This window comes from Myiozetetes cayanensis, unplaced genomic scaffold (assembly GCF_022539395.1).
Source record: "Myiozetetes cayanensis isolate MyiCay16 unplaced genomic scaffold, myiCay2020 scf2-11, whole genome shotgun sequence".
In the NCBI taxonomy this organism is placed as follows: domain Eukaryota; kingdom Metazoa; phylum Chordata; class Aves; order Passeriformes; family Tyrannidae; genus Myiozetetes; species Myiozetetes cayanensis.
The window spans coordinates 23,041,973-23,062,080 of NW_026087411.1; the positions used below are offsets into that span (position 1 = coordinate 23,041,973).

Consider the following 20,108-nt stretch of genomic DNA (forward strand, 5'->3'; position numbering starts at 1 on the left):
CGCTCCGCCGGGCCCGGGGCTGCTCCCCCCGGCCACGCTCCCGCCAGCCGAAGGGGCGGAGATGGGTGTCCCGCACCGAGGGACGGGTGCTGACGAAGCCCAGGCTGTAATGAGGGTGGGCGGAGGGATGTTGAAGACCTTCTGCGTTTTTCTTCGCACCGCAAGCTTTTGCGTATAGTTACCATAATATATTTTTTATTATATATATGTTACTATATAATAAAGTGTATTTTTCCCGTGTACATAGGGGATATGACTGGACAAGCGTGGGCGTTTGTCCTGGAAGTGGCCACAGAAACGGTCCAGGTTGGTCAATCTAGTCCAACCTCCCGGTTTAAGCAGGGTCGTCCTGGAGTACATTGCACAGGATTGCATCCAGATCGTTCCTGAATATCTCCAGTGAGGGAGACCCCACAACGTCTCTGGGTGATGTGTTCCAGTGCTTGGTCACCTGCACAGTAAAGTTCTTCCTTATATTCCATTGGAACTTCTGTGCATCAGTTTCTGCCCGTTCCCTCTTGTCCTATTGCTTGGCATCACCAAGAAGAGCCTAGATCCATCCTCTTGGCACCCCTCCTTCAGATATTTATACAGATTAATGAGTCCATGAATCATGGAGAGGATGCTGTGACCTTTATTGCTGATGAAATTTTTTAATTCCCGCAGCATTCCAGGTGAATGCAATGTCTCTTCCAATCTCCAACTACAGAAGCAGTGATGATCTGAATGCAGTCTGACCCACCCCCTCCATACCTTGGGGAACACTGCAAATGGCCTATTCAGGTAGACACTACTTGAGATACCGCATCTTGCCCAACTGACTGCCGATCTGCAGTGCTTTGCCAGAAGCTACCAATGTTGTGGGAAAACCTCTACAATAAAGCTAGAGGAAGAGACCCAGCAGAAGTCCTTAAAGTTCAGACTGTTTTATTCTGAAAGGTAAAATCAAAAGCTCCAAGTGAAACCACACTAAATTCTGGATCTTCTAACATTTTACTGCTGAATCTTACTGAATGCTGCTTAGGGGTGAAGTAAAATACTTTTGCACGCATGGAGATAAACACTTCCTCAGAAACCACCTTATATTGTGTCAAATAAATTCAAACTCAGTTCTTGACTTTAAAGTTCTTTATATTCCGTACATCCCCGCGTTTCTATATGATCTAGCAGAAACTCCTCTGATCTTTATTAAGGAGAGGCTATAAATGGTGTTGTTATGTGCAAAGCACACAGAGTTTGTGAGTAAGAGAACTGAGAACAAGGGAATTCCAAATAGGATGGAGGCAGGGAGTATTTTAGGAGAAAATAGTTTAGCAGCTGGTGATTGTAGCCTCTTGACTATCTTGACTTTTTGTCTATCTTGACTTGAGGGCACCCATGGATTTGACTGAAGCAAGCAAGCATGTTAACTGCACTTCAGTTACACAGAAGCCTTGGGGAGTTGTTAATCCTGCTGTCTGCCCCTTCGATAAACCCCTCCGGTGTGGAGGAAATTGTCTTAATCCAATCCATTCTACTGACCTGCTTTACCCAGTTCCCCACTGCAAAGAGATGTCAGGGGCAGTGGGCTGTGCCCAGCAGCAGAAATTCCCTTAGCAGGCTCTGTCAAAGCCAACACGTTACGTAACAACACTGACTAAAATAAACAATTTCCAACTACCAGGCTTTTTATGGGGAGTTGGCAGCCATGCTCTCTAAGAGGAAAATTGTGCCAATCAGTCCTACCTCTGTCAGGAGGAAGTTTATTTGTACGTTTCAAAATTGGTTTTTTATCAGCTTCCACAATTTGGCATTGGGAGACAGCAGGAAGAGCAGGAATCTGTTCAGAGCAGAACTGTGAGAGCTCAGGAGCTCTTTGGGGACTGAACCTGGGTGCAGCTGCTAGGGCAGTGAGCAGTTGGAAACCTCCGCATTCCTGTGTGTTGAAACAAAAAGGAGAAATAACAGGACTTGGTGGCAGTAAGGTTATAGCTTGGACTTCAGCAGTTTTTGTACTCTTTCCAAAATATTGGCTCTGATGATATCTCACAATACTCTGTGGAGTTTTGGACTGCCTTTTCTCCCACGAATTAAAAAATGCATTAATCTTAGTCTTTTGTGATGCTCTGAATGCCAGCACTTGCTGCTGTGACCATTTAGTCACAACTGTTTTGACAATAACAGATGGTTTTTTTAGCAGTTTACAAGATTTGGGCCTGTAGCTTAATGTCTACTGTCAACCCCTTTTCTTTCATCCTGACTTCAGTTTAACCCCTGAAACCAATGAGACTCCAGGGATTGCTTCCTTATTTCTGCTCAACTCCTCCCTCCCACCTCCCCACACCTTGTGTTAGAAGGATCCTGCTTGGACAGCATTTGGTGTTTAGGATTAAACTACTTAAAAACATAGTGGTGCCATTCACAACTGTCTTAAGAGATGTGCTCCCCAGAAGATTAACACCTCAGCTTCCCTGTAGTGAGGCACTGGCAGTAAAGCTGCACTGACACTGGTATCCCATGGACTGGAGAGCATGTGACCACCCAGTGTTGCACAATAATCCTTTTCTTAAATTAGATCTCTCCACTTGAAAATTTTAAACTGAATTGCTAATTGAACTTGTATTTCTGAAGAACTGAAATCATGGAAGTTACACTGGAGCTCGTAGTTACTAACATGATAACGTATCACCAGCGTCTCTGATTCCAGCAATAATGTAGGAAAGAAAAGAAAGGTAAAAAGCTTGCATTATTTGTAATCTGTTCTGCTGACCCAATTCTGTCACCAGCCACAGTTAAACCCTGTCAGCAGAAGTCTCTTGCTGCTACCTGTGTATCTCCAGCACTTTTATCTGCATGACACGTTCCAGAGACAGATGGGTTATAAAAGCTGCTTCCTTTATTTTAAAGAATTCTGCTAATCTGAACATAATGGATTCCTCCTTGCTAGCTTATTGCCTTCATTCTTTTGTTTCATTTCATGTGCAGCAGCTCACTTACATGCTTTTCTTCCTCCCTGCTTTTCTACTTTTGCCCATTCCCTTGTGAGATGACATTTTTTCACTTTGGTGTATGTTTTTATTGGAATAAGGTATGTTGATCATATACTCTCTTCCTATCCAGATGCAAAATGGAGAGCTAAATTCAAATAATTTGCCCTAAGTTACTTAGGCAGTGTAAGTTACACCAGGGTCTTCAGCATATAGCTTATAAACTTGAATGCTGATTTATTTACTAAATGCACTTCTGTGGCGTATAATTAAAAGGAAGATGTGTGACTTGAGATACTTTCTGGTTACAGTGGGAAAGGTAAGTGATGATGTCAGGTCTTCCCTCATCTCAGACTATCCTTGCTTAATCTTGTCACCTCTTTCCATCCATCACTCCTTTCCTGGTAACAGCCGGCACCTCTGCAAAGGCAAGTACCTTGATGTGTCCTTGATGTACTGTTTGCATAAATGTAGACAGTAATAAGCAAGTAAATACAACTGAAAATAAAAAAGCGGAGTCATGACAAAATATAGTGTTCAGCAGCTGCTGACTTAAAATATAAAATGGAATTACTATGACACAAACCCCCACAAATTTTCTGCTTACTTACAGACTACTGAAGTAGCACAAGAGTGTGAGCACCGCTGGAATGGGCCATTTCCGCAGACCAGTTCAGCTGCAGGACTTTCAGGAAGTGGCATGACTTTTTGGTGAAAGAATTCTTTGAAGAAGAGTTCTTTGAAGCATGGCCATACTTAAGGCGACAGATTTTTGTAACTTTTTACCCTCCTTTCTGTAGTATTAAATATTTTTTATTTAGGTACTTGTTTATTCTTAAGCAGTAAGAATTTAGCTAAGACAGAACTGCTGGGGGCTTCTGTATTAAGCATCTGTTCTCAAATAGCCATATTTAGCCTAATGCTCTTATTTTGCTGATAGAAACTAAGTTTAGAAACTGCTTTGCCACTGTTTTTTTTGCCAGTGTGAGCTGTATTTTGAGTGATATTGAAAATCAAGCTGCACTCTTGACAAATGGCTGATACATTTACTGACGCTGTCATTCCTTACACTGTGGTTACTATAATGTATTGTCCATGTAAAAAACACTACATTTAATTTAGTGTTCTTTAAAGAACTATGAAGCTTACACACTGAAGAAATATGGAATATGGAGAATATATTATATATATTTTATATATATATTATACATAATCATAAAATTTTAGTCTCTTGATGGTGAGGGGAGCCCAGCATTTTAGAAAGAATCATAAAAGCTGCCTTGAATCCATGTGTTGTCTATAGCAACATCAGCTTAAAAAAAAACCCAAACCCACAATCATTTCTGAGGAAGCATGCATAATGCAGTAAAGAGTTTAACTGCCAGCTTGTATGCCAGAAGTGGAAAACTGAACATAAAAGAAGGGGATGGAGACATAGCCCTCAACCTTCTGTGGGCACCCAGAAAATTGAATTGCACTCTTTTCATTGTTTCAGACTAGTTCTGTAGTACATCCACACATAGTTTGCAGAAAACAGGTTTTCCAAACTCTTAATACCCTGCCCTGGGACAGGTTAAGTAAAGGTATAGATTTTAATGAGGTGTTAGAGAAAGTGGAAAGAAATCTGTAGTAAGACTTTCTCTGCTTCTGGGTGGGTGCCAACATTAAGGGAAGAACTGGATCTTTTAAAACTGATCCTATTTAAAACATTAGAATTTCTTTTTCTCCTAGTAGTTACTGAACTAATCTATGTTATAATTTTTAAGATTCCCTCTTGGATAATGCAGAATTATTGTTTTGGTCTCTGAAAGTTTCATCACTACATTTGATTTCTGATGGCAGACTAAGCCTTCTGCTATTCCTTAGCAGTGTGGCCACTGCAGGCTCAAGTAGTTCTAATCAGGTGTTGGTATCTGGAGTTGCTGTAAATGTTTGAAATATTGTTCATGTTACTCACTTATGATGCCACTGCGTCTCCATAATGTAGGTATTGTCACTTTCTCTGAGCAGAAGGTGAAACTTCTGTACTCTAACGGCTTAGGGAAAAAGCCCTATGAATATTTTCAGCAGCTAACATTAAAAAAACCCTCTTATTTTTGACTAGAAACATTCTAATATTGAGGCAAAAAGGAGTTAATATTTATATAGCAGGAGGGAATGAAAGATGAGTGATAATAATGTGCTGATGTATGAAAGACCTCGCTTCAGAGATATGATACACTGATTAAGAGCTCTTTGATAATATCAACTAGCATTTTATTTAAGTAGAAAGAAGAAAATTTGCACTTTTTATCACTGATGTTTCTTGTAATTCAATAAACAGCATTTCAAAAGAAAGGTGTGTTTTGAGACAACTAGAAATTTCAAACAATGACACAGGTACGCAAAACCCCATATCCCATAATGCTGTCCTATTACCACACGTAAGTGTTGCAGAAGAGAATCATTATGTGAGCTGTGTGCACCTACCTAAACAAATAAATTGTCTGTATTAAAGGCTGGGGTTTTTCATATTCACTCTAAATTAAATACCTCTCAGATTTCTGTATCCTACAGGAACTGGGTCATGTAGGGGGGTTTGCTGATATGCTGTCACACACAAAGATCCCCTGAGGACCTCAGTGACTTATCATGTTTGGCTTACGAATGACTGTCAGAAATGTAAATTGCATTTTTCACCACACAAATGGACGAAGATGAATACTGAGGTTTTGTGGAAAAAAGCTCCTGAACTTTAGAAGACCACAACAGTCAGAAGGAAATAGGATGACATGCCTGAATAGGAGCAAGAAGTCACCCCAACTTTTATGATAGAAAAGACATTTTTAAAAGCCAGTTGTGCTATTTTTGTGGCTGCAGAAACGTGGATACTAGAGGAAGGGTGGCATTTTCTAATGGTGCTTGCTTGGAAAAGCCACGAACAACATGTGAGGTTCTATTCCCAAATTTCTACTTTGAAGGGACAAATAATAGACTGCACCTGTTTTGGTGCAGTTTGAGCTAAGAGAATAGCAGGCTTGAAGGAGTTCCAACTACAGCTTTATATTACACAAACAGTAAAACCTTCTCATGTCACAACTTCCTCGGTAAATGACTTTCCCTTGGATTTGCTGTATTTCCAGTGCCTCCTGGAATAACAGATACATAGTAATTAATTTCCTGGCATATGAAATGCAGAACTGGCAGGAAAGATTTTTAAAGCAAGAAGCTTGCTGTATAGACAGTTGTGGTAGTGGTATGATTAAGACTAACTGTAGAAACCAAAATTGAAGTAACATTCCAGACATGACTGATGACTACTGGCACATATAAGGAGGAGAAATACATGCTCTAGGGCACTTCGATGAAATGTCAAGAATAAATTGAGGCTGTTTCTTTAAGCATCACACTAAATGATACAGAAGCTACTATTCATAAATTGCTTTTGTGCTGAAAAATACATATGGCAAATGAACCCTGGGTATCTTGGACATGCAGGGTAATTTAGACTGTTTTTAAAATATCTTAATCCATAAGTAATAGGATTCTGCCACGACTGCCTTTGAGCAGAGCTTTCCCTAAAAATTTTTCAATGGTTAAATGGCTCAAAGGAAAGTAACACAAGTGAATGTTCTGATTTACATAATATACTGGTCTGTATATTTCTGACACCTAAAGTAGGCTGGCAGCTGTTAGTCACTAAGTATTTGTGGAAGGAAATCCACCTCCAGTTTACTGGCAGTGACCAAAGATTTTAAAGACTGAATGGACTCGAAAACTTATCTATCTTCAGTGCCAATATTTAGCACAGCTCCTGTTCAGATCGAGACAGTCTAACCACGGATAGAATGAAGAAGTTTCACTGTTATATCTAACAACCACTTTCACGATACTTTTCTAAGTATTTGCTACTGATCTGTGTGTTTCTGTAACAGCTTTACATGGCATCTATTTTCTGTTACCCTTGGGAAAGCATTTTCTCAAGCTGTGGATAATGTTAGACATCTACCCATACAAGCTTGAGGATGGTTATAAAGCTAACAGTGAGGAACTGTACTCAGAAATGCACCATTTTCCTCTTGTGAATGGTTGTCTGACTTAGCCTTTAAATTAGGGAAAATTGAATGAAATATTTGCTTATTGGTCTGTCTGTGTTGAGTATTTTCAGTTCTTTTCTACTGAAGATGTTCCAAAGTGCTCAGTGAGAGTATACCAGCAGGGTGAACACAGCTGTGTGCAAAGGGGTAGAAGGAACTCGACTGGATTTCAGACCAGAGGTCTCTGTCCTTGAATGCCACACACAGATTACAGGGGGAGAGAAAGCAAAGGTAATTAGGCTGAAGGTTTATTACTGCATAAGTTCATATACAGTAATATACATATCCACCTAGAAAGACAGGGCATTAGCTTAAGCAAACATCTAAAAATCATCTCTGAATAACTGACTTGGGTTGAACTCGTTTGCTAGATGAGGCTAATGCAGTATCAGCCAGGGGTGAGGGCAGCAGTATTAAGAGTCTGTGTCCTGATTATAGGGTGAGACTGAAGGCTACCAGATACTGGAAGTCAAATTTTGCTCCTGCATGCTGCCAAGTCTTTTCATCCATCTTTCCTTCATAAAAAAAGCAGTGATACCAAATTGATATTGAACTGATCCTAAGGATTTAGTTCAGTTCAATCTCTGAAAAAACATTCCCTCTCTCCTTAAGACAGAAGCGTTGGTTTACAGAGATACTGACAGTGCTTTGACTCTTTCATATTCAAGCTGGAGTTCTAGGAAGGTAGGAATGCTTTGCTGTGATGCACAGAACATCCTATGTGGCAGATGTTGCCTCTGTTTCAGGGCATGAAATTGGCAATTCTGGCAGTTTTGCTGTATGGATCTAAAAGTGGGCCCCTCAGACAGGAATCATTTAAGCTTTGGATGTCTGACTCATAAGAACATAATACAGCATGCTCAGATACTGATGTTTATAAATGGTATGAAACATGTTGTTTTTATGGACTTCTTCTAAAATGCAACTAAAAATTTTCTATTGAAAAAGAGAGGAGATGGTCAGTAGGTAGGAAGATGACTCGAGACAAGACCTAAAGCAATGGTTGGAGTGTTGCTGTTGGCACTTGCTAAGAAAGGTGGCAGGAGGTGAAACTGGAGAAACATGGTAAAAGAAGTAAAGAATGGAAATAGTTTATCCAATGAATGAGTTATCCAATTGGTAACTGGACAACAATCTGGCATACGTAATATTAAACATCACACAAATGTGAAGTAGATTTGCAAGTATTTCAGAATTAAGAAGCCATCTAGCATCGAAAGGATATGATGAATTTATATACATTTATATATACACACTTTTTACAAACTTATTATAAATAACCATAGTTACTGATCACAGAGTACAGTCAAACTTCTTCACTTTAGAGCTGCTCAGTCTAACATGCACTAGAGTTATAAGCAAGAATAACTTGATGAAACAAGAGTTTATAAAATTTCTTTGTAAGAGAACTTTTATTTAACAGTAAATTAGGCCGATAGGAGCAATGAACTCCAGTACTAACAGAGTCAAGTACCTGGTGTGTTCATGACTTGACTTCAGCTTCTTCCACTTGAGGTAGTGTATCCCAAACTGGTTTCTTAATGTGTTCAGGTATTCTCTCTATCTTAGTCTAAAAGGAAAACAAAACAACCATTTATTACACTAACTAGCTAACATCTAACTACTTTGCTTTATTTACCCTTGTTTGAAATATAACACAGATTAAAAATGCCACCTAGTGGCACTTCCAAGCAATACAGCCTTTTTAATGTGTAATACTTAGGAAAAAACGTTCCTTCCAAATTACACCCATTTCCTCGGTTGACCTTCTAAAGACTTCAGTAGTTATTGGTACTTGCATCAGGACTTAAGTCTCATAAATTATTAAAGTATTAATGTGGCATGAAAACTTACCTTTTTTACTTCCATGGCAACCCCTTCAGGTAAGTTTCGTTGCACATACTCCAAGTAAACTGCAGCAGTACTGCCTGTTAGGTATTTCAACTATAACAGAAGTAATGTTTTGTAATTAACTACTATTACTAATACTTCAAACAGAAAAAAAAAAACAAACCCAAAAGTTTGCCCAAGCTTCTTTTTAGCTCCTGCTAAGGGGCCAACTGCCATCTTGTAAGAAAGGCAGTTTCCATGATATCGAACAGAGTTGGTTGTTGATCTGTACTCAACTCTCACGCAAGCATAAAGTAGTTACTTCCCTCCACAGAACTGCTTGGGATCACAGGCACTGATTATGATGTAAGTGGTGGATCTTAACTCTGCAGGTATCAGGTGAAATTAATTACAGGTTATGCAAGAATAACTAGATTTTGTATACCCTAGAAGTTCAAGTCTATTATAAATCCTGCAGCTCCAGAGTTCCAATGATTTTTTAGTTTCTCCTGGTTCCACTGAATTACTGATGTTATAGTTTTTCCTGGAGGCAAAAATTGTGCTTATGGTCTGTGGGCAGCCACTTGTACTGCACTAATGTCTGGGGACTTCAAGTCTCATTTTGCTAAGGACTGTACAAATGTACAGTAAGACACCCAGGAGCCACAAAATGCTGGCAGTAAACCTTTCTTAGAAGAAAGTCAACCACAGTTGCATTCTAAACCATACAGATGTCTGTGTCATTGGCCACAGCACTTGTGGTTTGTCTACGCATCCTTTCTTGTATTTCCTCCATGCAGTTTTAGTTTGCCATGCGATGCTGCATAGGACAAAAGCATGTCTGTTCAAAAACATCACACAAACTCACAGAGAACAGAACCCTTAGTGACTGGCAACAACAGTGATTCAGATGCATCTTCTTCCCTTCCTGAGAAAGCTCCCATCCCACTGACTTTTCATAACACAAACGAAGACAACCCTCAATTCTACCTTATCCTTTTAGTCATCCTTTCAGCTGTTAAGATGACAGTCAAAACCAGCCTTTTAGTCCAAAAATTACATAGGCTGTGCATTCAGAACAACTTGTGCTACATTTGATGTACCTAGGTCAGCTGCTGTCCGATGCTCCCCTACACTCTCCTCGCCAACCCAAGTAAACAGGCAATTTGTTTTCACTCTTTAACTAACATCTAGTAACACCTTTGAATTGTGCACCCAGAACACTTTCTTTTCCATCTTTCTTACCTCCAAACACAGGTAATGTGTTCTCATTTCATACTGAACTCTGTGCTTCTTGTAAATATGTACAGATTTGAGAAGTGTAAATCGTTCTATTGTCTTTGGAGGTTTATCTCTGAACAAAGAAAAAGACAATTTCATGTTATATAAAGGATGATAATACAAGTTTATCTCAAAGATTACACTGGAATCCCTGTTCTTATTTGACATTTAGAAGATCTTCAGGGAAATATGAAACACTGGTACAGTGCAGTTTGTTATTATAACTCACGTGGGCATGATTAACATTCAGGTATTAGCCAGCATTAGCTCAGGGAAGCTACAGCTGTACTCAGAGTACTGTCAACATCCTTCATGTAGTCCACTACAGCAGTGCTGAGCGCAGAACTGCTGCTGCTTTCTTACCACTGTAGTGCCACCTAAGAAGTGTCAGATTTATAATCTGAGAAAAACCTGTCAGATTACATCTATTTCTTAAAAAAAGAGAAAATAACACTTCTAAGCACAGAACCTAAATTACAGTAGATGACATAAGAAGCATCTGACACCATATCACTCAACAGATCAGTTACTTACACTTTTTCAACTGAGATGCCAAGTTCTTTAGCTGCAAGCACTGCAAAATATTCATAGCTGTCCAACACAGCTTTATCGTGACCCTTAACTAAAAGGGACAATCTCTTGTACAGTGTTTCTGGCTCATCTGAAATAGATACCTGCATTTTTAAAAAAAGGACAAGAGTTACCACTGCATGTTCTCCTTAATTAATGCTCACACTGCCTGTGTGTCCCATTTGTAAAAGAGGAAAACCACCCCACAATCTGTTCAGCTGCTTATTTACCTAAGGGAGGCTGACTGTATTACCTGGATTGACAGGTCTCACTCTTATATGGGAAAGGAAAGTCTGAAGAGATAGCTAACTTCTGAACATTTAGGTAAAATTTCTTCATCCACAAAAGAATGCCAGATAAATATGAGGACAACATTAGCAAAGCCAAGAATGAAATTCATTGTCAAAGCAGGTCTGGAGCAGCAGTATTTGTATTTTAAATAGCAGTGAGAGAATACCCCAAATACTCAAAAGTTTGCTTGGGTATGGAAAGTAACCAGAATATTATGGTCAACAACCAGAATTCTCACTTTACTAAGTTAGTTACAGGACTAATTTAAACATAGCAGGCTTCCCAAGGAGTATTATCCCTTCTGTTTGAACAAATACAAGTTTATGATTTTCAGTCAGAGCTTCAATTTCTGATGGCCTGGGCTCGCTGATCATCTGAAGAGCCTTGATGTGTCTAGAAGTACTGATTTTCCTAAGCAGTTTAGCACAGTAAATCCTGCATGTGCCAGACACGGCAGGAAGGCTGGGTCAGCACTGTAGATCTAATGCTGTCTGTTTCTGAAGGCCTGGACAAAAGGCTGCTAAGCTGCCACAGGTGTTGAACTGAATGTGACCAAAAAGCTGGTATTTCATAGAGTTACGGCTGCAGACAGAAAGCAGGAAGCGACTAAGAGGCAACTGTGAGCTAAAGAATCTTGCCCCAAACCCCCAAAAGAACTCAAATGCCAGTAACCCAAATTATTTCCTTATGACATATTTAACATAACTATGACAGAACTTAAAAAAGCTGCAAGAAAGGAATTCAAGTTTTTCTGCATGTCCTCTTTATAACTAAGACAATATACAAAATACCGTGCTACAAAACACTTACCAAAGGATTGATCTTAGGCTCCTGCGTAGCAACATGGGATCCAGCCAGCCGTGCTCCCATCAAGTTGGAGCTTCTAGAAATACCGTTGGAAAAGCATAAAATAAGTTGTTAAAGATGGAGTTGGGTTTTTTTAGGGACTATGGAGGAGCAGTGAAAGGAGGAGGTCCTTTATACTTACGGAAGAAAATACTGCTTTTGCATAATTCTGCTTGCATAACTGACAGGAAAAGTTGATCCCTGTATAAAACAGATAAGTTATGTTGTGGGTTTTTCCCCCCATACCAGAAAGTAGCCAGTTAATACAGGTTTATTAAGAATTACTTTTTTTGTACACCAAAGAGCAGCACATTCTTAGGCACTGATCTGCCAAAGTATGAAGTCTGCTCAGCTGGAAAACATGGGAAAACAGGACTATGGAAATATATTTCAGTATACAATAGCACCACAAAAGGAACACATTAAAGGCACAATAACACTATGCACTTACTAATGAGGCACCTGAATAGCAATCACAAAGCATATTTTCAACACAATGTTTTCTTTTGTGGCACCAGATGTCATTTCTGTATATTTTTACTTTCATAGTAGAATATATATTAGTTTTGTCAAGTGTCAAGCCTAAGTAGGACTTGTAAAAGCAATTGAAAACAATATCCTAAAATGCAAAAATTCAGCTTCTGGATTTAACTGGAAATTTCCCATTATTTCAGAAAAAAGTTTCTTGTGATTTTGAACACTTGCTCTTTTGAAGAGAATATTTAAACAGAAATTCTTCTTACAAGTTAACGAGTCATATTTAAAAGATAAAATGATTTTTCAGTGTTAAAAAGGTAATACAGTTGTAATCAAGATGTAATACTACTATCTTTCATACTAGTATAACTGTTCCCTTCTGAACATTATGTGGCTTCTAACTTCCACTAATTCTTCATTTGACAAAGTTACAGACTGCTGAGGGGAGAAGGGGTCAGGAAGGAACTTTCACTTGCCTAAGAGAACCTCAGGGCTGCAGCAAAATGCTGAAGCCAAATTATCTTCTTATCCTGCCCCTTGATACTCTTTTTTAAGAGGTGCTGGAATCATAGCTTTAAGAGAGAACACAGATACCATACCTAAGGGTTATGCAGGCAACTGGCTAATCAAAATATCAGAAAACAGCCAGAATTTACACTTTTCTAGGTAATCTTACTGTGGTTGCTCATGGATATGCATAACTGACTACATGATGCCACTAGGTCCCTAACCTTTTCCAGCATCCATTACAGAATCATTTGACATTAGTAGGGAATAAAACTGTTTTATGAAGGAATTCTGCCTCAGTTGCTACTTATCCTACAAACGCTGCTTCCAATAAGGAAGATGACTGCAGGAAGAGGCAGGACAGTTTCCTTTTTACATGGCAGGGGGTTGGAACTAGATAATCTTTTAAGGTGCCTTCCAACCCAGGCTATTCTATGATAAAATTATGTTGATACTTGCACTTCCATTCTCTATCTCTGAAGTGAGAATAGTGCCTCTCTTCCATTCAACAGCAATATGAAATACAATAACCATCACCTGACATCACTTTAGAAAGCAGACAAGCCTATGAGCATAAAAGATTGTATTCGGTGCAGAGCTTAAACTGTGTGTGCAAGTACATGGCACAGAACCTGACCCCAGATGACAAATGTAAGGCTACGGACTGTAATCATAACTAAGTTTTTTAACTGTTTTGTATTTTGCGTGTGTGTATGCAGTCTCTGTTACGTGTTCTTTTACTGCTAAGTGTTTGACCTTGTAATATGGATTAATTATTTGCATACAAAAATATGTGCACTCAAAGCATATTGAGCTATGTGGTTTTGGATACAAAATTTTCCGTCTTCATGCAATAAAGATGAATCAAACAAAACACGATGAAGCAGTAGAGTCCTATCCCACAAGCTAAGCTCTCCAGCGTATCCAATATTCTATGATTGTGCATGTTACTCCCACCACATGCCATCTCCCTTTGTTACTAATTATGCAGGTATGCATCATGTCTAAAATTAAAGGTGCTCTGTGCAAATTTTGACAAAATGATACACTGGATACCTCAGGTAGTAAAGACGGTGTTCAGCAGGCAGGAAAGTGTACTTTTAACAGCTTCATTCTCTGATTTAAATACACTTGATGTGCTCTCGCTAATAGCCATCATAGAAGGTGGAAAAGACACTCCAAGTCTGCAGCGTAACAGAATCCAACTTCCTATGTGACCCAAAACCTGACACAAAACATAATTACACCTCTCCTAGCGCAAAACAGCCTTAATTTTGCTTGGCCGAGAGACTCCGAAGTACTCAGGGGGAGACAGATGCCTGCAAGGTAAGCAAGTCCAGAATACAGCGCATACACAGAAGTGAATTTAGGGTTTTAGAAAACTAACACTAAACACCAAACATCGAATTTTCTCAATGTGAAAGTAATCACTCTTTAAAAGTCAAAACCAGCAGGAAACATAGGCAGTGCAAAACGCCTCCCTACTTTTTAACGTTGTTAACTTCCAAGATTTGAAACTTTCAAGACCAGAAACTGGCTTGGCACATGACCTCCAAACCCAAGTGATCTATTCCTCACCATCCCTTACACCCAGAGTAACTGCCGGGAGAAAAACCCCAGAGCTGCAGGGAAGAGTTCTGAGGACCCATTAGGCGATGATGGCGTGCAGAGACACGGCCCCACGCCGTACAACCCCAACGCGCAGCCCTAAGGATAACATTTGCCACGACCCCTTTTCCCACTTCCCTTCGGGAATGAAGACGCCGAGGGAAAGGACAGGGAGGAGGCGAACGGGGCTCCCCCGTCCCCTCCCCCGCCACACGCCGCACCTGACAGAGCCGCCGCCACAGCCACCCCGCCGCCATCTTGGCTCCGCCCCGGCCCGCCCCACACCGCCCGGAAGGAGAAGCCCGGCCTCATGCGCCATCCCCCTTCCCGCAAGGGAAAGGCTCTGGCCGCAGGGCAGCGCTCGGGGCGGGGAGACGAGTTGGGAGCACGCTTCGCGCCCTGCGAGCTTCCAATTCGTCTCCCCGCCCCCGTCCCCGCCTCCCCCAGGCGCTGCCTCGGGGCACGACCGGCGGTGGAGCAGCTCCCCCTCAGCCGCTTCCCGTCAACGGTGGCCGCCGGTCCCCTCATAGACAATCCCCGTCCTGTTCTCCAGGAATCCTTTGAAAATCCGATTACATGGACCTTAGTTTTCAACCTTTTCCCCTCCCTCTTAAAAGTAGTTTAAAAAGATACACAAGCCCGTTAGTGCAAAACCCAGCTGACTATATTTTACCGAAGTATTTAAGTTACTAGAAATGGCACATAAACCCCTTTCTGTTAATAACACGGGTTCTGATCAGTACCAAATATTTAAAGGGGGCGGGGAATAAACAAGTACCAATTCACTCCACTAAACCCTCCTTAAATACACACAACCAGATAGGGATTAACCTGAACTTTACCTTTATGCAAGTCAAATGCCAAGAGTGGGAACCTGAAACCAGCATAGATCACAAGTTATATCAAATGTATATTTTTTTTATTTTGTTACTTCCTCTGCCACCTAAAATTACAGTTGGCTTTTTACACTAAAGCACCTAAAATATTTACACAACCATCTTCTAATAAAATAACAGTTAAATATTGAAAATAAGATTTTTCTCATAAAATAAGCTTTCTGTATGTACAGGTTTTATCAAAGAGGACTAGGTCCAATATTGAACAGTCTTCCATCATCAACCATCCGCAAGAAAACAAGTTTTCTGAAATAAAACTATGTCCAACTCGTACAAATAGGCAGAACAGTATGTTTAACATCAGCCAATGCAACACTTAATAATGATGAAGTCGATGTTTGAGGCCTAAACCACGTACTGCTTAGGAAATGTACATTTCTTTTTTTTTCCTTTATGAATAACTTCTTTGGTTATCACTGTTCTGTTATCTTTTTGGCTGTACAGCATCTGATTAATGTTACAGAACCAGGCATATATATGTGTGTGTATATATATATATATTTATAGATACTAAGTTTAGCACAAATCCTTTCCAAAATTTAGATACTTTAATAAAGAGCTGTTCTTCAGAACCAAGCCCGTAAGTTTCTATGGTATTTCACGCTGTTCTTCAAACAGAATTCTGACTGGCTTCAAATATCATTTTGCTTAAACATGCAGGTTTTTCCCCACCATTAACAAGGGAACCTGAAAACACATCAATTTTCCAGTGTAGCAGCCTTTCTCAGAAAGATCCTTAGAAGTTCAAAATGGTACAAGTTTGGGAGAGGGAGAAGAGATTCTGCTGGGCTGTTTCTAACACAGACTCTTAAGAGCCAAGACGTTACTGCTCACAAAACCCTCCGCTTCGCAAACCATGAAGACTCCACAATCTATGAGATTTCTTGTCAGTGGATGTAGCTGGTGGCACACAGCTGCGCACCCAGCGTGCTGAGCCTGGGCTGCATATGGTCCCTGTAAAAGTAACGTGTCACAGCACAGAACTGCTGGGGAGTGTCTGACTGGCAGTTCGAGAAAGAAAGAAAAGCTGCCTAATCTCCTGAAACTCAAAAAAACAAGAATGTCACCCCTTATGTGGTAGAGGGAGTGAAATTTCACCCACTGGTCAAAACCACCTCAAAGAACCTCTGGAACAACCCCCAAAGCACTAAAAAAAAACCATGTACAAAACCAGGAACTTCATTAACCAGAAACTGGGAAGTTATTTCCATTCTCCTAAAGGGTTCTTCTTTAGCATCAAAGCATTTGACCTTAAGTAGAAAGTTGAGGTCACTTGGCTTCACATATTTGGCTCTGACAGAGAAGGCACCTCTCTCTGTCAATAGGTCCCACTGTTCTTGAACTTGTGTGGTCCAGTACTCTTATAAAAGTGCCATAATTTGCCCTCATTTTGCATAGTTAAACAAGGAAGAGAGACAGTAGAAAGTAAGACCTACCATTACTCAGATTCTGCTAAAGGTATTAGGAATGTGGCAAAAAAACCCCAATAAAACAAAACCCAACCCCTAAAAAAACCCCAAACAACCCTAAAACATGGAAGATCTGAAATCAGTCTTATAAAATATTTTATAAAGTTAGCAATACTCCTCTACTGTGCAAAATTCACAAGAAAGTCAGTGCTGCTACCTGTGAAAGCTCTACAATCAGCATTCATACTCTGTAATTAAAGGTCCACTCCACCTAACTCCAATTCTTCCTTAATTCTTTTATTCTGCAAGGTATGATTCTTTTGATATCCTATTTATTCAGAGAACCAAATCTAAATTTATATAAACAGTGTCAGGCATCCAGCAGGTAGATCTGAACCTATGGGAGGAGAAATGGTAATTAAACAGCAACATCAACTCACCTTTGCAGTATGTTTTACTGCATAAACAATATCTGAATTTGTTGTAATGAGGACTGAAAGTGGCACAAGATTAACATTTTATACCTGGAAGTAATAACTAATATGTGCTGAAGACATATACTCAATCAGTCTCTGTTCCATGGGCAAGAACCCTGCATTGCTCAAGCACAGACTCCCCTAAAACCATCGACATGGCTATTCCACAGTGTGATTTATTGTCACAGCACAGTATTTCCAGTGCAATCTGATTACCAAGGCAGTGTTCCTGATTCAGTGTTCCCATCAGATGATGTGAACCACAGTACAATCATTTTTTCTTTCTTCAGTCCTTGAATTAGGTCATTTTAAAATCAGAAGATCAAAACCTTTCTAAAATGGAAGGTCTAAAATGTCCACTGTAAACAAGACAGAACTGAAAATGTACTGCAATTACAGATGATGCAGTCACTCCTGCAACTATTTCACAGTTAAATCAGATTTTTTCCCCCTCCGTCTCCCTTAAAATGACAGCACAAAGAATGTAATCATATCTTTAAGAGAGATGACATTTAGTCTCTAGAAGATGCTGGAAATGATCCAATATAGGCAAAAAAAAATGTTTCATCAAAAGTGTGTGAAGTTTATTCTTGCAATTGGGGTAAAATGAAACTTGGAAGAGTTAAAGATTCTACTGGGACCATCTGGAAGGAACTGACAGCAGAACCACAAACTTCTGTAATTAGTGGCCTTGGAATTTATCATCAAGAAGAGCTCAGATAAAAACACCTTATAAGAATATTTGTACCAATTATTTATTTCTTCCCCAAAACACAAATTAATAAAAAAAAAGGGAAAAAAGCAGATTTTTTTTTCTAGACCTGGATAAAAGAATTATCATTTTCAACAGGTAGTTTACAATCAGAGGGGAATAAACAAGCAGTCCAGGTTTCCTGATTGATCCATTCAGGGTGTGCTCAGTAGCTGTCTATCAAACAACTTTATTTACAACTCAGCATCATCCTGCAGTAGATCTGGATCTTCATCATCCAATAAAAGGTCGGCATCCATGACTTCGTTCTCTTCCATGACATCGCCCAGATCCGGAACAACATCGTCATCAATGTCACCAACATTTTCAACATGTTTAACCAAACCCATGTGATCCAGGGGGATCAAACTATGCCCAGCTGGCCCAGTAGTTCTTGCGATAGTGGCTGCCATTTCTGCTGCCACAGCAGCTTTCTGAGCCTTCTGCCTTTGCTGTTCTTCTTGTTGTCTGTGAGTCTTCATGTGAGCATTGCGGCTTTTGATTTTGAAAAATACCCTAAATTTTAAAGGGAAAAAAAAATCAGATAAAAATGCACTGCTTTTGATGAAGTGAGCCAAAAAAGACTCAACAACCTATCAGTACATTTGCTTCCTTGTCCTGAAATAGAAGTCAGTGAAGTCTGCAATGCCATGGTGTGAATTTCAGGGACAAACTACCAGATTTATACATCCTGATGGTATCAAAATGGCCTGCTCTAACTCTGCCAGAGGTAGTTTGTAGCTCCCACACTTACTTCAGTATCCATGCACAGCCTAATCCTCCCTGTATTGGTTTTACAGCAATCTTGCTGTAAAAGGATGGAAAAAGTGAAGGAATATCACATTGGGATGCACAATGCACAGTAACAGAAAAAGCTGCGCACTGTCACACCCAAGTCTGTGATGAAGCAGAAAGCTGGACTGTCAGATGTACAAATTCTAGCAGATAAATGGATTCAGGAAAACAGGAGTAAGTACTGCAGAGGTATCACATTCAAAATGTCATGCAATCCCATCTTTGAGAGTTTTGGTAAGTTCTCCCATCCGAGGGGAGAACTTCTTTTGAGACCATTAGAGTGAAATAAAGAGTTTGTTCACAGCACTATTGATCTGGAATCTAAACAGGCAAATGCGATGCAATACTGCAGACACTCATATTCACTTACTTGCCACACTCCTTGCAAGGAAAAATTGTTGTTGGGTCGGTCTCACCGCTTGTTGTGCTGTGGGCAGGTGAACTCTTGATGGAGCAGTATCCGCTCTGCGTACCAGATTTCTGCTTAGTGCCTGGGATGGTGCATTGTGTTTTCGTCACCTGATTCGTACCTCCATGAATGCGAGCATGGCCATTTAGCGCTTGTCGGGAACTGAACACCTGACGGGGGGTTGTTGGGTGGAGGGAAGAAAAAAACAAGAACAAAACAACAAAAATATAAAACCCAAGAAATCACAAGACAATACTGAAACAGGAACTGCAGAAAGTAAGGTGAACGCGTATCACAACAGAACAACTGTACACATCTAATATGCACGATCCCACTAAAGAAACTCAGTCATAAGAAAACAAAGCAGTGAGCTATCCTATTATTTCAGTTGTGTAACATAATCAGAGCTGTTACCATACAGTAATTCTAACTGACGCATCATCTCGGGATTCAATTTTCTGTACAGATCAAACTGCTTCTATTTGGTGAGGTGGGAATTAAGAAAGTCAAGAATTTAAAGCAGTCAAAATATTTGTAATATCTTTGTAATAGAGAGATATTCAGGAGATATCACTGCCCAGGAATAGTCTAAATCCATGTTCTCAAAAATCACAATTCACTAGTTTACACACACCCCCACTCCCCCCCTTAAATATACCAAACAGACTCACAGCGCCACAATTTGGCATTTTACAGATGAAGGAGGACGAAGAAAGTGGAAGACCCTGAAGAGCAGGCAGATCTATGGGTCCAACAAGAGGGATAGCTGGTGGGTCAGGAGACTTCTGCATTTCCGTTTCTTCCTTTCTGTCTTCTTCAATCTCCTCATCTTCCTCTAACACTTCCTCTTCTCCACTTGTCTGAAAAAGACAGTGCACTTAAGAAATACTAGAAATACCGTCAAAGACAGCAGTGGATAG

General features: G+C 40.0%; 2 protein-coding genes and 1 long non-coding RNA gene across 11 annotated transcripts in view; 1 reads left to right on the top strand and 2 right to left on the bottom strand.

Annotated features, from left to right (window-relative positions):
- The first annotated feature begins 20 nt into the window (after positions 1-20).
- Positions 21-5,096, top strand: LOC126639529 (uncharacterized). The gene is made up of 3 exons (XR_007628825.1): positions 21-172; positions 667-939; positions 3,580-5,096. It is a non-coding gene; the product is annotated as an uncharacterized LOC126639529 (long non-coding RNA).
- On the bottom strand, positions 911-14,723 carry MRPS10 (mitochondrial ribosomal protein S10). 3 transcript variants are annotated; one of them, XM_050314389.1, is made up of 8 exons: positions 14,674-14,710; positions 12,003-12,061; positions 11,825-11,897; positions 10,688-10,827; positions 10,118-10,226; positions 8,897-8,986; positions 8,517-8,612; positions 911-1,915 (listed from the first exon to the last, which is right to left on the bottom strand). In XM_050314389.1, exons 1-7 carry the CDS (start codon positions 14,707-14,709, stop codon positions 8,526-8,528), a joined length of 594 nt encoding a protein of 197 aa, XP_050170346.1. In that variant the 5' UTR covers position 14,710; the 3' UTR covers positions 911-1,915; positions 8,517-8,525. The 3 variants fall into 3 exon arrangements, with proteins under 3 accessions (XP_050170346.1, XP_050170345.1, XP_050170344.1); XM_050314388.1 differs by lacking the exon at positions 911-1,915 and adding an exon at positions 5,238-6,094; XM_050314387.1 differs by lacking the exon at positions 911-1,915 and having other exon boundaries at positions 8,436-8,612; positions 14,674-14,723.
- A 3,070-nt stretch (positions 14,724-17,793) lies between these two features.
- The window catches only part of TRERF1 (transcriptional regulating factor 1), a 100,040-nt gene continuing 97,725 nt past the window's right edge, over positions 17,794-20,108 (bottom strand). For all 7 annotated transcript variants that reach the window (XM_050315690.1, XM_050315688.1, XM_050315689.1 and 4 more), the window contains 3 exons: positions 19,860-20,048; positions 19,150-19,358; positions 17,794-18,500 (listed from right to left, as the gene is read on the bottom strand). In XM_050315690.1, the coding sequence (XP_050171647.1) occupies positions 18,179-18,500; positions 19,150-19,358; positions 19,860-20,048 (720 nt within the window). In that variant the 3' untranslated portion in view covers positions 17,794-18,178. The remainder of the gene's footprint in view (positions 18,501-19,149; positions 19,359-19,859; positions 20,049-20,108) is intronic.

Excerpts from the sequence above, each read along its gene's own strand:
- MRPS10 (XM_050314389.1), bottom strand. The coding sequence starts at position 14,709 with ATGGCGGCGGGGTGGCTGTGGCGGCGGCTCTGTCAG. Across the intron at positions 8,987-10,117 it reads CACATTACCTGTGTTTGGAG|TTGAAATACCTAACAGGCAG; the intron begins GTAAGAAAGATG and ends CTTCTGTTATAG. Across the intron at positions 8,613-8,896 it reads TTGCCATGGAAGTAAAAAAG|ACTAAGATAGAGAGAATACC; the intron begins GTAAGTTTTCAT and ends TTTTCCTTTTAG.